Genomic DNA, 13974 nt, shown 5'->3' with positions numbered 1-13974 from the left:
AAAAAATACATGACTTCTAGAAATTGATCTCTTGACCTGAAACATTTTTAAATAGTTCCAAAATATCCTTGAGATGATGTGTTTTTGCAATATTTGCTCTGCAGAAAATGAAGCTATCGTCTGCAAAGAGAAGGTGAGACATAGACCGGAGTGTCACTCCTACTGATTTTGACCCCATGGATTTGTTTTTCTTTTTCTACTTTGGAGAGAAGATGAGAGAAAACTTCCATGAAGATAATGAACAGAAAGGGTGACAGGGGATCTCCTTGTCTGATACCTCGCTCGGGTTTGAGGAAACCCATGGGTGATCCATTTATCTTGAACGAAATAGAAGTAGTAGAAATGCACTGATTAATCCAATTCATCCATTTCTCGGAGAAACCAAGGGCTTCCATAGTTTCTAGAAGGAAACTCCATTCTACTTTGTCAAAAGCTTTGCTCAAATCTAGCTTGATGGCCATACAACCCGATACACCTTTTTTTCTTTTCAGAGTACGAACTATCTCATGAGCGAGAACAATGTTGTCAAAGATCTGTCTTCCCTTTACAAAAGCACTCTAGGACGGAGAGATAAAAATTTCAAGAAGAGGTTTTATGCGATTGGCAAGGATTTTGGAGATGAATCTGAGGCTTACGTTACAAAGGCTGATAGGTCAAAATTGGTCAAGAGTTTCCGGTCGCTGGCATTTAGTTATTAGAGTAATGTTGGTGTGGTTCAGCTCTGCCAAGATGTGATCGGAGTTCATGAAGCTCTTTATCGTGTTAAGGAGGTCAGAAGAAATGATATCCCAATACTTCTGGTAGGAAAGAGGGGTAAAACCATCGGGACCTGGAGCTTTATGGGGGTCCATAGAGAAAAGAGCTTCCTTGACTTCTTCTAAGGTGACCTCTCTGGTGAGGTCATTATTTTGTTCATCCGTGATGACAGTGTCAAGAATGTTAAGGTCTCTAACATGAGTTTGGGGATTTGAAGAGGTAAAAAGGGTTTTGAAGTGCTCCACAACTGTATCTCCAATAGCACTTCGCTCTTCAACCCAAGTCCCATCCGATTTTCTAATCTTATTGATCTCGATCCGATTTCGTCGAACAACAGTGGAGAGATGGACATAGCGGGAGTTGGTCCCATAATAGTAGAGCATTGTATCTCTAGATTTGTCTCTCCATAATTTTTCTTCAAGATAGGATGCTTGATTAAGATCCTGTATCAGAGTGTTTTCGACAGTTGGGTTTGTCTTTGGATCGAGCTGGCACTTTTTAATCTCATCTCGAATGCTCTGGATGCGGAGGTGAATATTTCCAAACACATCTCTGTTCTATTTTTTTAAGTCATTCTTGACTTTCTTGAGCTTATTGCAAAAGCGATAGGATTGTGAACCCCGGTATCTGGTATTACAGGCTTTAGATATCGCATTTTTGCATTCTGGTTCATTTACCCACATCAATTGGAAATGGAATTGCTTCCGTGTCGGGGCAGGAGGAGGCTTCAAGTAAACCACTATGGGTCCATGATCAAATTTAATAATAGGGAGATTTATAGTCCTTGCATTCGGAAATAAAGTCCTCCATTCTGTATTCGCGATAGCTCTATCTAAATGCTTTTTTATGAGGTCAACTCCATTATTTTTGAATCTCTTATTTGTCCATGTGAAAGGAACACTTTCATATCCTAGATCCACGAAATCTGCAGAGAACATAAAGTCCATAAAGTGGGCTGCTTGAGAAAAGTTGAAAGGAGTTCCGCCACTTTTTTCCGCTTGACATGTGGTCTCATTTAGATCTCCAACAATGAGTCATGGCGAATTGTGATTTGCAGCAAGATCCACGAAAGATTTCCACAATTCCGGCCTTTGGCTTTTTTCCGGGTGGCCATAAGTAAAGGCCCATAGCCATTCCATGTCAACCGGATCGTTTTTTACAATGGCCGCAATATAACGCTCACAAGAATAAATAATCTCGAGGTTTATGTTGTTGTTCCATCCGAGCCATAGACCATTTTGTCCATTTGCAGGAAAGTGCACTGAGTTTTGAAAACCAAGAGAAGAGAATCTCTGCAGACTGGTAGACGCATCTACCCTTGTCTCAGAAAGAAAGCAAATATCTGATTTAAGGGTGGTTATGTGGGTTTTAACCTCTCGAATTGTCGCGGATGTGGCACTTTCGCGACAATTCTAAGCGAAGATGCTCATTGCGACTGGCCGGGAGCCATCCTTTGGCCCGCCGCCGATACAAAGTAACAAGTCTGTGAGGAATGGGATAGACTCCAAACCATCACACCAGACAAAAGAGGATGCATATATAGAGTGTGGTGGAAAGCGAAATGTGTGTGCACAGGGTGCAAAGACAAAAAGGTGCAAAGATGAGGTGAGGCAAAAATGTGAAACCCGAAGCTTATACTTCTAGGAGAAAGATAAGAAAAAAAGACCGACATCTCGAAAGGTTCCTCGCATTTAGAGCTAAGCGAAACACATACTTGAAAAAACATTTTAGATTTCAAAAGACGAACAACATAAATTACACAGCATAACAGGGTGTAACTATAATAAAAGATGTATACACAATTATAAGAGCACATACAAATAAACGAGGAATTATACATATAATAGATATGATAATCAAAACAAGAAGTGTATGAGTTACAACTTTGATAAATAGCTTCAAGTAAGCTTTTGCATATAGAAGAAAAAGGGCAGCATGCATGCAAACACAACAAATTGGTCATTAATATGCTTATATACATAGTCACATGTTAGCACCAGAGTAAACTCAGTTGTAGAAACGGGATACCTTAAAGAAATGAGAAGCAAAAGGACAGCATATAAACAGACCATAAACTAGACAAAGACAATGTAAATCTTCTTTAAAAAAACATTGGCGGCATCTTTGAGTAGAGAGGACCATAGCTTTTTAAAATGAGGCCTAGGTTCAAAAGCGAGTCTATTATGAGCGTTTATTAACATAAGCCACAACATATTCATGTCCTAAAAGCTTATGGACGAACTCAATAAAGATGTAGAATTGCATGCATTAAAATGGAAGGACATAAAATATGGAATTAAGGGCAAGCAAACCTGAGGTCCCAGCTTTAATTTCAAGTGGGTTTGTTTCTCTCTTACCCCCCACAGTGATGTCAGCTCCAATATGCTCCTCATGTGTATCTCCATTATTCATATCTCCCCTCACAATTGGCGAAAGATAATTATAACGGCTTGGACTGCCCACTATTCCAGTGTGAGCCATATCTATTGGGCACGCAAGCGGGGTGATTTCCCATGTGTCGTTCTTGCCCGGAGTAACAAGGAATCTAGGGGGTGCTGATGATGGTGTCTTAAGAGTTTGATGGAGATGATGCGAGTCAAAAGGTGAGAATGGTGGAGATTTTTTAGATTCGATGGGTTGTGCTGGAGATGTGGAGAAAGAGTTTGAGTCCAAACTCGAGAAGGATAATAGGCTTACCTGATTATTTGGGCTGTGCTTAGGGATAAGTCCCATCTTTATTGGGTTTTGGTGCCATTTGGGCCCAGGGCCCTTAGTCTTAATTTTAAGAGTCTTGGTACTGTTGGACTCTGCAAAGAAGATAAAGCAGCTGTTCTCCTTAGTTTTTGGCATTACCTTTTCCTTAGTCAGAGCACCATATGTTAAGGAGACGTTGTGAGAAGTCTCTGTCAAGTCAGCTATCTTTTCTCTCACTTTTTCTGTGTTGAAATCCCCTTTTCCATGTGTCCCTTTAGCAAGTACTAAATCACGTGAGACTCTTTGACTATCCTGATTCTGCACAGCATCCTTAACAGACACCTCTGTTTCCTTAACATGCGCATATGCCTTCTCTTTTGACAAGGGTGCTATCTGGTGCTCCACATCTATTCTTGCTATCTTGCTACCTTCGTTGCTAGCTGCCTCATCTAGATCTATCAGAAGACTTCTAACCACCAATTAGGTTGTTGGCGACCCCTTTCCGTTGCCATTCTGTTGGTCATGCATCTTTTTCCAGCAAAATGCAGGGACTTGTGGAGATTGGATCAAGTTTGTGGGTTCTCTTGTCAGGAACCAAAAACATCCCTTTGGGTTGTTTGCTACCTCTGGTTTTTTGCACTCAGCTTCATAGTGTCCTAGCATGGCGCACTTGAAACATATAGGTCCATCTCTTTTGTAGCGAAAAACCACCATTTTTTCCTCGCCATTTGGAAGTTTGGAGTTATTTCCAAGAACAAGAGGTGCAAGAGGGTTCATCATAACCTTTATCCTTGCATAACCAATGCAAGCTTGGTAGGTTTCATGGAGGATTTGTCCCAGTGATTGCAGTGACCATTTTTTTACTTCCAACAAGAGCTGGGGGGAAGTTGATGGAGTTGGACCCAAACTGTGGCAATATCGAATTTGATCTTCTCTACATCAGTGAGAGGATCAAAATTCTTTAAAAGAATGAGATGACCCATAACCATCCAAGGTTGTTTTTTGACGACCTCAGAGAGTGTTGCTTCATCTTGGAATTGTGCGAGAAAGAGAAGATCTTTTTTGTCATAATGACCTAAAAACTACCGCAACCTCAAACCTTGTGGGATTTCCCAGAAATTTCTTATGAGCTCCATAACCTTCTTTGGTTGCGCCTTAGCTTGCTATTTCCTAGTAGTCTAACAGCCATGGTGTTTCTCCCATGCTCTACTAGCTCTTCCCAAACATCTTTTGGGAACTCAGTTTCGGCAACTTTTGCTCCTGGAAGAGAGAGCACTCTCTTAAAAGATTCCTCAAGATCGACAAGTTGATCGTGGTGTTGTGCCATGTCTTGAGTTGGTGGGATTTTCAGAAAGAAGAAAAGATGGAGAGGACTAGGAGGAAGATGGTAGCAAGAAGAAAATAAAATGTAAAAACCTGTAGAAAAGAACTTGGAGGGACAGTGAGTTTTGAGATAAAAGGGACAAGTATGTCTCCTGTTTAGGTGATGTTTAGAAAAGAGATGAGTTTTACTCTGATTCTATAACATTTTAGTTGAGATTTCACAAGATGAAAAGAGTTGTTGGTTTGATTCCATAATCTAACGTGGCAGAGAAGAGACTTTGCTCTAAGTACAATTGAATACTGACTGAAGTTGCGGTTAGTGGGATATAGAGTTATAGACTATAGTTGGAGGACTTGGATCTAGGCAAAGACGGGCTACTAGGGGCCTATTTTGGTCCATAAGCGTGGGGCCCCAAATTAGTCGCCTGTGTGAACTGTGTCCCCATCGATGGAGCTGGGGGGTCCAGGGTACACCCACAAGCGCATCTCACTTTTTTAGAAAAAGAAATATATACTTTTCTCAATACCCAAAAAACTATCTTCTGCATAACATTCCATCAGTTTGTATGCATAAATATATTACGAAATGTTAGAAAATATAGATCAACAATTACCCATTTGTATCTGTTCCATAACCCATAACTCATTAGATTCATCTCTACCCAAAAACACATCATCTCAAACCCAAATTTCATATTAGATTACCTCATAAACTCATGTGGTTTATCCCCAGAATCAGCTCTCAAAACTTCAAAAAAATATATACTAAAAAGATTCACAACAACTAAAATAAACGCAGTCCTCTCTCTCTCTCTCAAACCTATGGTCTCACTGATGCCCACATCTCAAAGACCATTGCCAATCGCCTCTAAGTACTCTTTTCTAATCTTGATAAAATTATAGAACCCAAGCTGAAGTTTTTCAGCGACCTCGACATTACTGGACTCAATCTTGGAAAATTTATCTCGTCCAATGAAGTGTCTTGTCAAGGAGTTTACAGAAACAAATTATTCCTTCAGTTAGTTTCCTTAGGAGTCTACTTCACAGGGGAGTTGGCTCCTCCATGAGGCAAAAATGAGAATGGAACATAACATAGCAAGCCTAAGACACGATGGTGTACTGGCCAGAATCAAATATATTAGAGCTCACAATGATTAGATTCTTTCATTATTTTTTAATACACTTATTATTGCTACCTTTATATATGATTTTTTATGTTCATTTTATACTTGTTTTGTGATCGGGTTTGAAATATTAGTTAAAAAAATAAATTTTTTTTTGTATGCTTGGCTGTCGGGGTTGGCTCACCCTCACTCAATTTCCTAGCTCCGCCACTGGTCCCCAGGCCGGCACTGGGTACTGCCTCGCCAGTGGCCTTGAGGGGAATCGAACTAGTGACCATTGGAGAGCAAACCCAAGACCGGAACAGTTGTAAATACCTTCAATATACACGGGGATATCCTTCAAATTAGTTTGCTCACTTACACTTTTTCACTCCATGTATTATGTTACGTAAGAACTCTACTGAATTCTGTTATTTTTTTGAGAAATTAAAGCTGAAATAGACTCCGTCCCATTTAAATAATCTCCGGAGTCCGGACTGTAAAAAGAGTCAAGAAATAAGAAACTATAATTTTTAAAATAGGAAGCCAAAGATTTGAACAAAACCTAACAAATACCAAATTGATAAATGAATCTATAATTTATCTTAATTATTGGGTATAGAAACTCTAAAAGATAAATGAATCTGCAAATTCCTGGGTTTAGAAACTCAAACTACCAAAGTAAAGTAAAGTACTTAGTGCAAGAAGTGTAATTTCGCATCCACTTTCTTTTCCACCACATTTACACATGATCAAATTGCAATTTCAGTACCATAAAAATTCCAAATTAAAAACATAAATTGCAAGCACTTCATTCTTGATTACTTAAAACAAAACCCAGACTAGAACCACTCATGCCACAACAAAAAATTAAACAAGAACAACAAAAGAAGCAGTCCAAAAAAACCAGAAATTACAATTCATATTCAAAACACATTCATCTCTCACTCTACTTGCTGAGACTCCAAAGGAATACCCAAATCTTGTGGCACAGCCTCTTTAGGCTCCGGCCTATTCCTTGCAGGTACAGCAACAGCAACAAAAGCCTTGGTCTTACTAATGGGTCTACTCTTTTCAAGCTGAACAACATCCCCAACTTTGAACTGGTTTTCAGGGTCATGAGCTTGGTACTTCTTCTTCTTCCTGACTCTTCTCTTGTACTTTGGGTGAGGAGCAAGACGAACAACTTCAACAGCAACTGTTTTGTCGTTTGTGGAGCAAACAACTCTGCCTTGCATAGTTTTCATGGCTCGAATTGTGGGGAGGAATGAGGGTGTGGAAGGATTTGATTGAGGGAATGAGGAAGTGGGTTTGTTGAGAAGATGAATTGGGGATGAGCCATTGAGAAATGGGGTGGAGATTTTAAGGGAGTGTAATGGTGGAAGTTGGAGAATTGAGGAAGGTGATGTTAACAACATTGTTTGAGAAGTGGAAATGAGGAAGAAGCTCGGCTTCTTTATCCTCTTTGATATGAGGTGAGGTTGTGGATTACAGAATGGTTTGACTAAATTAGCCATTGAACATTTGGGTATTTTATAGGTTGCCATTCGATCTGTAACTGGGCTGGGAAGAATTGCTGGCCCTTGTCTTCAGCCCATGGTCGTTTGGGCCTTAAGCCCTATGGGTTCCAAGCTCTTTTCACATCAAACACTGCAAGTATAGAAAAATAAACGGCATGAATTGTCCTAAAACTCAAGAAAACCATTTGGACTTTGAAGATATCAGTAAAGGATAGCCTTATCCATCCTTAAGCCACATGTCATCTCCTGACTGTTGTTCCATAAATTTCTCAACAAAATCTAACTCAACATGTGGCAACCCAAGATCCAATTAAAAAAAAGAGAACCATAAAATAAGCTCTAATATATTCCCCAGCAAACACAGAGTGGAAAACGTTACTGAAACATAGTAAGGTAATGGCTTCCTTAGCAACCATGGCTGCAGTGCAACCAGTGGCCATTAAGGGCCTAGGAGGAAGTTCTATCACTGGCAACAAGCTTTCTGTTAAGCCAGCTCGCCGTGTTGTAACACGTACCAATCTGAGGTAATGGACTTATAGTTTCGTTATGTACTCTATGTTGCAATTGTATTGGTTGCTCACTGAATCGACGTTCATATGTTCACATTTTTAGGTCCGGGGCTGTGGTCGCAAAGTACGGTGACAAAAGTGTTTACTTCGACTTGGAAGACATTGGCAACACTACTGGCCAATGGGACTTGTATGGCTCTGATGCCCCCTCTCCATACAATTCACTTCAGGTTAGTAAGCTTAGGTCGTCGACTGTACGTGCCATTTTCACATGTTTAAGATAGTTTACATTATAACCAAGGAATTTCTTCTGGTAATTCTTTTTAACCTTGTTAATCGTTTACCCAAGAGGGATAGGTTTGGCACGACCCTAGGAAGTTAATTAGCAAAAAGAATGGTGTAGGTAACAAACAAGATGAATTGAAGATACAAATATTTGATGTCAAAGTGTTGTATACTTCTGCTTATATTTGATGTGTAGATTATTAAGTTGGATAGCACTATATATGATTCCGGACTTTTAAGTGGTCAAAGGATTAGTTCCTGTCGTATGTCGTGTTTTCCATTCAACATGACATTTTGCTCGTTTCTTGGAAATGTTAATTTAACAGAGAAAGTCCAAATTAACAGGAAAAATAATAGAATACTTGATGCATATATTAAAATCCTTATTAACAGGAAATCATTCGTAGTATCAGTTAGCTAACAAGGCACCATTTGAGCCTGTTCTGCCTTCTAAACGAAATATATATAATATAACTATCGCTTGACCAATATAAAATCCATATTTCTTATTAAAGAACTTATCCTTCAATGTTTTTATTCACTTTTGTAAGGCATCTTATTATGCATTCAGTCATGGGGTCCTATATGTATTTGAAAATGCAGAGCAAGTTCTTTGAGACATTCGCAGCACCATTCACCAAGAGAGGGTTGTTGCTCAAGTTCTTGATATTGGGAGGTGGTTCCACTATCGCCTACCTCAGTGCCACAGCCTCTGGTGACATACTACCCATCAAAAAGGGTCCACAACTACCCCCTAAGATTGGGCCACGTGGCAAGATCTAGTCTGCGACGACCCCCTATCTTTCATTTTACTTATTTGTCAATACTAAGTTTATGTTGAAGTTGTGTAAGTATGTGACTATCCCCTGAGACCTCTTTCCTCATTGAAACAATTTGTTCTGATTTTAGGTTTTCAAGGCTACACTTAATCTTAGTTGCCTTGTGGATATGATGATAATTCGTTTTAACTCATTAGGAATCTTAACTACACCATTGTTGTCCCTAGAATTGCCATATAATCCAGAACAGGAAGTTATACAACACCGTCTAAACAATCATAATGTTGAGCCATAATTGATCTTAACAGAGGAATGGTCCTGACTATTTCAAAACAATCTAAACTTACTCAATTATCATGCGTCCTTATGTTAAGAATAGAATATGATGGTCACCTCAACATTGAAGAAGACCAAGTTTCATCTATTGAAGCGGTGAAGCTCTTATTCGTGGTTATGACCCAGAAAATTTCGCTGATCATTAAACAAGATACAAGTACATAAGCTTTTTGAGTTATTTATATTGTAAATTATTACCAAAACTCGAAGTAGATAATTAAGAGAATTGAACTCTATCGAAAATTAAAGGTTGAATATTACAGATGTCAGTGCCTAGCTACGAGACTAAGAACTCATTTAAGGTACGTACAAATGAATCGAACCCCACAACAACAAGAATCACAAGGCAGAAAACCTGTGTGGATATGAATATGTACATCCGGAATTCAAGTCTCTCTTTCTGTGTGTGTGTTTGTGTGTCTTTCCCTCTCTACTCTCTCATTTTTCTCATTCTCTATAGTGTCTCTAATGACGAGCCGTAGGGCTTCTTAATCCACCAAGATAATCTATATAAGATATTTTCTTCTTGGTAACCACTTCACCAAGTTTGTTCATAGCTTTCGCATCAGTTTCTATAAGTATGTCATCTAAACTACCTGTTGAGTCTTGACTCTTTAGCTCATTCTCTCCTTGATCCATATGCCAACCCATGAAGTCCGATAATGTCATTGAAGTCGGTGTTCCCATGGTATTTAGCTTCCCTATTTCTGCTCCTGGGTCCAATTTCACTGGCCCCGTCATTGAATCAAAGGAGGATTTTGTTTTTGACTCCGGAGACAGAGAAGGGTTTTGAGTAATGGAATCGGCGTAAAGGACATCTTCAATCCGGGACATTACTGTGAAGGCCAAGCTCTCCAGTATCCTCGAATAACTCTCTAGAACAGACTGCCCAATATCCTGAATATTTGACAAGAAGAGTTGTTTAGAATAATTAACAAACTGATGAAACTTTAAAGTGAGCCAAAATGTAAACATCGTTGTTCATACCCGATTGTACTGGATTTTACTTATGTCCAGTGAGGATTGAGCGATGCCTGGAAACCTCTGCTTAAGGAGGAGTAAGATGGTCTCTGCTCTCTCTTCAAAGAGCTCTCTCTTCTCCAAACTTACAGCTGAACCCCAAGAAGACTTTGAATCTTTGTTGTTCATCTTTCTCTTCCATATTACAATTGATGCCTCTATCCGATTCTTCAGATCAAGAACTTTGTGCTCCGAGGCCAGGTCTAGAGTTGTTAGAAATTGCTCGGGGTCAAAAAATTCAACAGTAATACACCGATAGAGTGAGTCACCAAGGCTTGCTCTCCCATTCTAACAAAACGTAAGTATATCAATCACGATAGGATCAATCATGGCACAGACCAAGTAAAACATATAAGTAATGCACTCTTTCCTCATTGACTTCTTGTAAGTTCATTTTTATCTTTACCTTGGGGAGGGAGTCAATATAACTTTCAGGTATCTGCATTTCAGATAGAACTTGAGCATTTATCGCCATGGCTGCTTTCAATACTTGGTTCACAGATTCCTTCTGAAACTGTAACCATTTTCTGGAGACTTCTGAGAGCCCATTTGGTGGAACTTTGGGAGCCGGTAGCCACCATTTGTCATCTTTCCTCTTTCCTTTTTCAGCCTCGTCGGCATCCTTTGACACATACCAGAACTCATTCTGGTCTTTGAAGTTATCAAGATACTCCTAATAATTATAATCCATATGGAATCGGTTATAAACAGATAAATATATAGAAATATGTTCCAAAGAACAAAGAGTCTGGGTCCTTACAATGAGCATCGCGTCAAGCTTCCTTAGGGCGGGGACGTTCATGTGAAGATCATTCCGTTGGCGTGTAACCATTATCTGTTTCGTCAAGGATTGTGAGTTATAATTTATAAGATGGGTTGAAATAAAAGGTTAGCAACTCTGTTTTTCCTTTTAGTAATTAAGTTCGAAACGGCGAAGGAAGATTTTTTTACCTCCATGCTTATTCCATTCTTGGACGTTTGTTGCGAAGGCACAAATTCCACAATGTTATCGGTTACAGATAAAAGCCAATCTATTTCTTTCCTCCACTTCGCCCTCCTTTCAGGAGACATTGGCTCTAAACGTGATTGTTCACCGAAGACAGAAGCTGCGCAAATTAATCAAAAGAAACGAACAGAGTTAGAAGTTTCAATACCAGGGATATACCCAAGAAGCAATAGAAGTAAATAAAAAAATGGAGAATTTATTAATATTTATCAGCTTCAACGGAAAAACGCCCAACTTTCTCAAGCCATTCGAGTAAGACGAGTACTTACATGACATCTCTGGAAATCAAATACAAGGTTTATTCTATCTAAATATTAGAAAAATGTTATCAATTACACATTATTCTTAGGTACCTGCCAAGTTGGTAATGGCATTCGATAAAGCTAATGCCGAGGAAACCCCCTTTCCACCACCTGACATATCTTCACCTAATAACAACTTCGCAAACCTCTCTTTCATCATTTCCACGTCTGAGGAAAAATTCAAACAAAAGGCCTATATTAGGCATAGATGTAATTAAAAATTAATTTTGTAACAAACTACCAACATTCAGGATGCCATGCTAACTTAATTTGATTTTCAGATACACTCAATTACGTTTGCGGCATACTATATCCCCATATCAACCAGAATCAACCAGTTTTATCGCCAAATCCACATTAACCTTCCGTGAAATGCAACTAAAGGTAAAAGAGATTATTCGATAAGCTGTCAATTATATAAAACTGAAAGAACGAAGCAGAGAAAAAACTATATACCTGAAGGCTTACTATCTTTCGTTGGGATCCCGCCCAAACGCGACCTGGGATTAAATTCGTTAGCCCCAAATACCGTACCAATTTTTGGCTTATCGAAACATTCATTAGGGAGTTTTGAACCATGGCTTCTTGCTATCAGTTTATCATCCATTGGTCCGCCTACATTGTCCATCATCGTAAGGCTATGAGCCTTACGACCTGTTAGATCAAACATAACTTTAGATGTAAAATGTTTTGACTTCTCGATGCTGTGTTCTTTTAAGAGTGTTCTAACCATTAGAAAAAATCCTAAGAGTTTTGAGAATCGAACGTGTCCAACCCTAAAAGAAAAAGTATGTATGCCAACAAAGCCTGTTTGAAGAGAAATGCTATTCTAAGAGAGAGAAAGATGGAGAAACAGGAGAACCCCATCTTTCAACATGTTGGATTAGAGATGAGAAAGTGGTAATGGGGGGATGGATGAGTTTTAGAATCTTGTTTTGATGAAGATGGAAATGAGGATGTGTGTGTAACTTTTCCTTTTTTGTGTCATTAGAACGTGGGGTGCATGTTTGATGCAAAAAAATTGTAAGTGCTTAGAGTAAGGAGAATAAAGAATAGTAGATTGATGTTGTTAGAAGAGTGTTTGCTAAAAAGGGTGTTGGAGGTTTCAACGGTTAGCTTTTGATAAGAGGTCAATGTTTTAGCAGAAAGCCCGGGAAGGCATGAAATGGCAACTACCATCTTTTTCTCTATTCTAGGATTTGCCGGCTTCATTTGATTACTAATTTGCCCATGCTTTATCATATACTAGTACATTTTGTTTTTTCAAAAGAATATAGTTTCAATTCTTCGAAGTTTAAATAAAGTTTGGAAACAAACCTCATAACCTCTATACCCTTACAGTGAACCAACAAGCATTTAGAAAAATGCCCCTTAGGTTATGGCTAAGGGTTTGAATGTACTGGATTTTCAGAATATTCTTACGTATATATCCTTGAGAGATTTTCAGTAGGATAGATTTCCTCTCAATCAAAACACACAAGGAAATAGTACAAAGATTACTTTCATCATCATTTAAGAGATGCAAACAATATTCTTACATATGACGAACAAATTTCCAGCGTTTTTTTGTCTGGTACCTAAAGATATCTCCTCTGTCTTTACATGCTCATGTTGCTCTATTTTTAGCAATTATAAGGTTTTATTACTCTATTAGCTGTTATTTGCTTTTTTACTTTTTTTTCTGGCTTGAAATTATTTTTTTGTACTTTTAGATCATTATATGTTCACTTTTGCATCTTTTTGTTGCTCCTCCGTATTTCCCAGATGCTCTGTTATATAACAGATGTAGGCACATAGCAATCCAGCAAGTTTGAACCTCTTTATTCTTCTGATAGTATTCCAGGTCATATATGGCAGTATAGTGCTCTTAAACATGGGTAATATAATACAAGACTACATATCACATATCACATATCATATCACATATCACATATGAGCACTCCAAGCTAAACGCAAGGACCAGATGTTTATGAAGACCCTTATCAAAGAGATTGGCAATTCGAATCACGGTTTTACGTTCTTCAGTTGTTACTCTCCCCAAAACCATTCTATTAAACTTGTAATGAAATGGACGAGGTCAGTTGAGAAAATGGACCAGATTCATGTTGATGTTAATACCAATATCAATCGATCCCTACTACCTACACAGATAATTTGTATTTGAACTCACTTCAACTCCAGACAAATTCTAAATAACAATTACAACCAAACTAACATGCCCAACTCGCTAAACAACTATTAACAACAAATAATAATGTAAAGCATACCACAACACAAAGATATACCGTGGTTCAGCCAATGGTGCCTACTTCCACAAGAACTAATCATTTTATAAAGTGGG

At 38.6% G+C, this 13974-nt stretch overlaps 3 protein-coding genes across 3 annotated transcripts; 1 reads left to right on the top strand and 2 right to left on the bottom strand.

Annotated features, from left to right (window-relative positions):
* Positions 1–6631: 6631 nt before the first annotated feature.
* On the bottom strand, positions 6632–7381 carry RPS17 (ribosomal protein S17). Its single transcript, XM_086603016.1, has one exon. The coding sequence runs from the start codon at positions 7292–7294 to the stop codon at positions 6821–6823; it is 474 nt and encodes a 157-aa protein (XP_086459142.1). The 5' UTR covers positions 7295–7381; the 3' UTR covers positions 6632–6820.
* A 279-nt stretch (positions 7382–7660) lies between these two features.
* LOC147511311 (photosystem I reaction center subunit VI, chloroplastic-like) lies at positions 7661–9124 on the top strand. The gene is made up of 3 exons (XM_086603017.1): positions 7661–7920; positions 8009–8135; positions 8794–9124. The coding sequence occupies exons 1-3, from the start codon at positions 7793–7795 to the stop codon at positions 8971–8973; spliced, it is 435 nt and encodes a 144-aa protein (XP_086459143.1). The 5' UTR covers positions 7661–7792; the 3' UTR covers positions 8974–9124.
* A 395-nt stretch (positions 9125–9519) lies between these two features.
* On the bottom strand, positions 9520–12503 carry LOC147511310 (rop guanine nucleotide exchange factor 12-like). Its single transcript, XM_086603015.1, has 7 exons — positions 12090–12503; positions 11685–11801; positions 11277–11431; positions 11086–11160; positions 10732–10998; positions 10293–10613; positions 9520–10202 (listed from the first exon to the last, which is right to left on the bottom strand). Exons 1-7 carry the CDS (start codon positions 12364–12366, stop codon positions 9771–9773), a joined length of 1644 nt encoding a protein of 547 aa, XP_086459141.1. The 5' UTR covers positions 12367–12503; the 3' UTR covers positions 9520–9770.
* Between the last annotated feature and the right edge of the window lie 1471 nt (positions 12504–13974).

This window comes from Coptis chinensis, chromosome 3, assembly GCF_015680905.1.
Source record: "Coptis chinensis isolate HL-2020 chromosome 3, ASM1568090v1, whole genome shotgun sequence".
NCBI lineage: Eukaryota > Viridiplantae > Streptophyta > Magnoliopsida > Ranunculales > Ranunculaceae > Coptis > Coptis chinensis.
The sequence above is the reverse complement of the archived record's forward strand: the minus strand, read 5'-3'. Positions and strand labels throughout refer to the sequence as shown.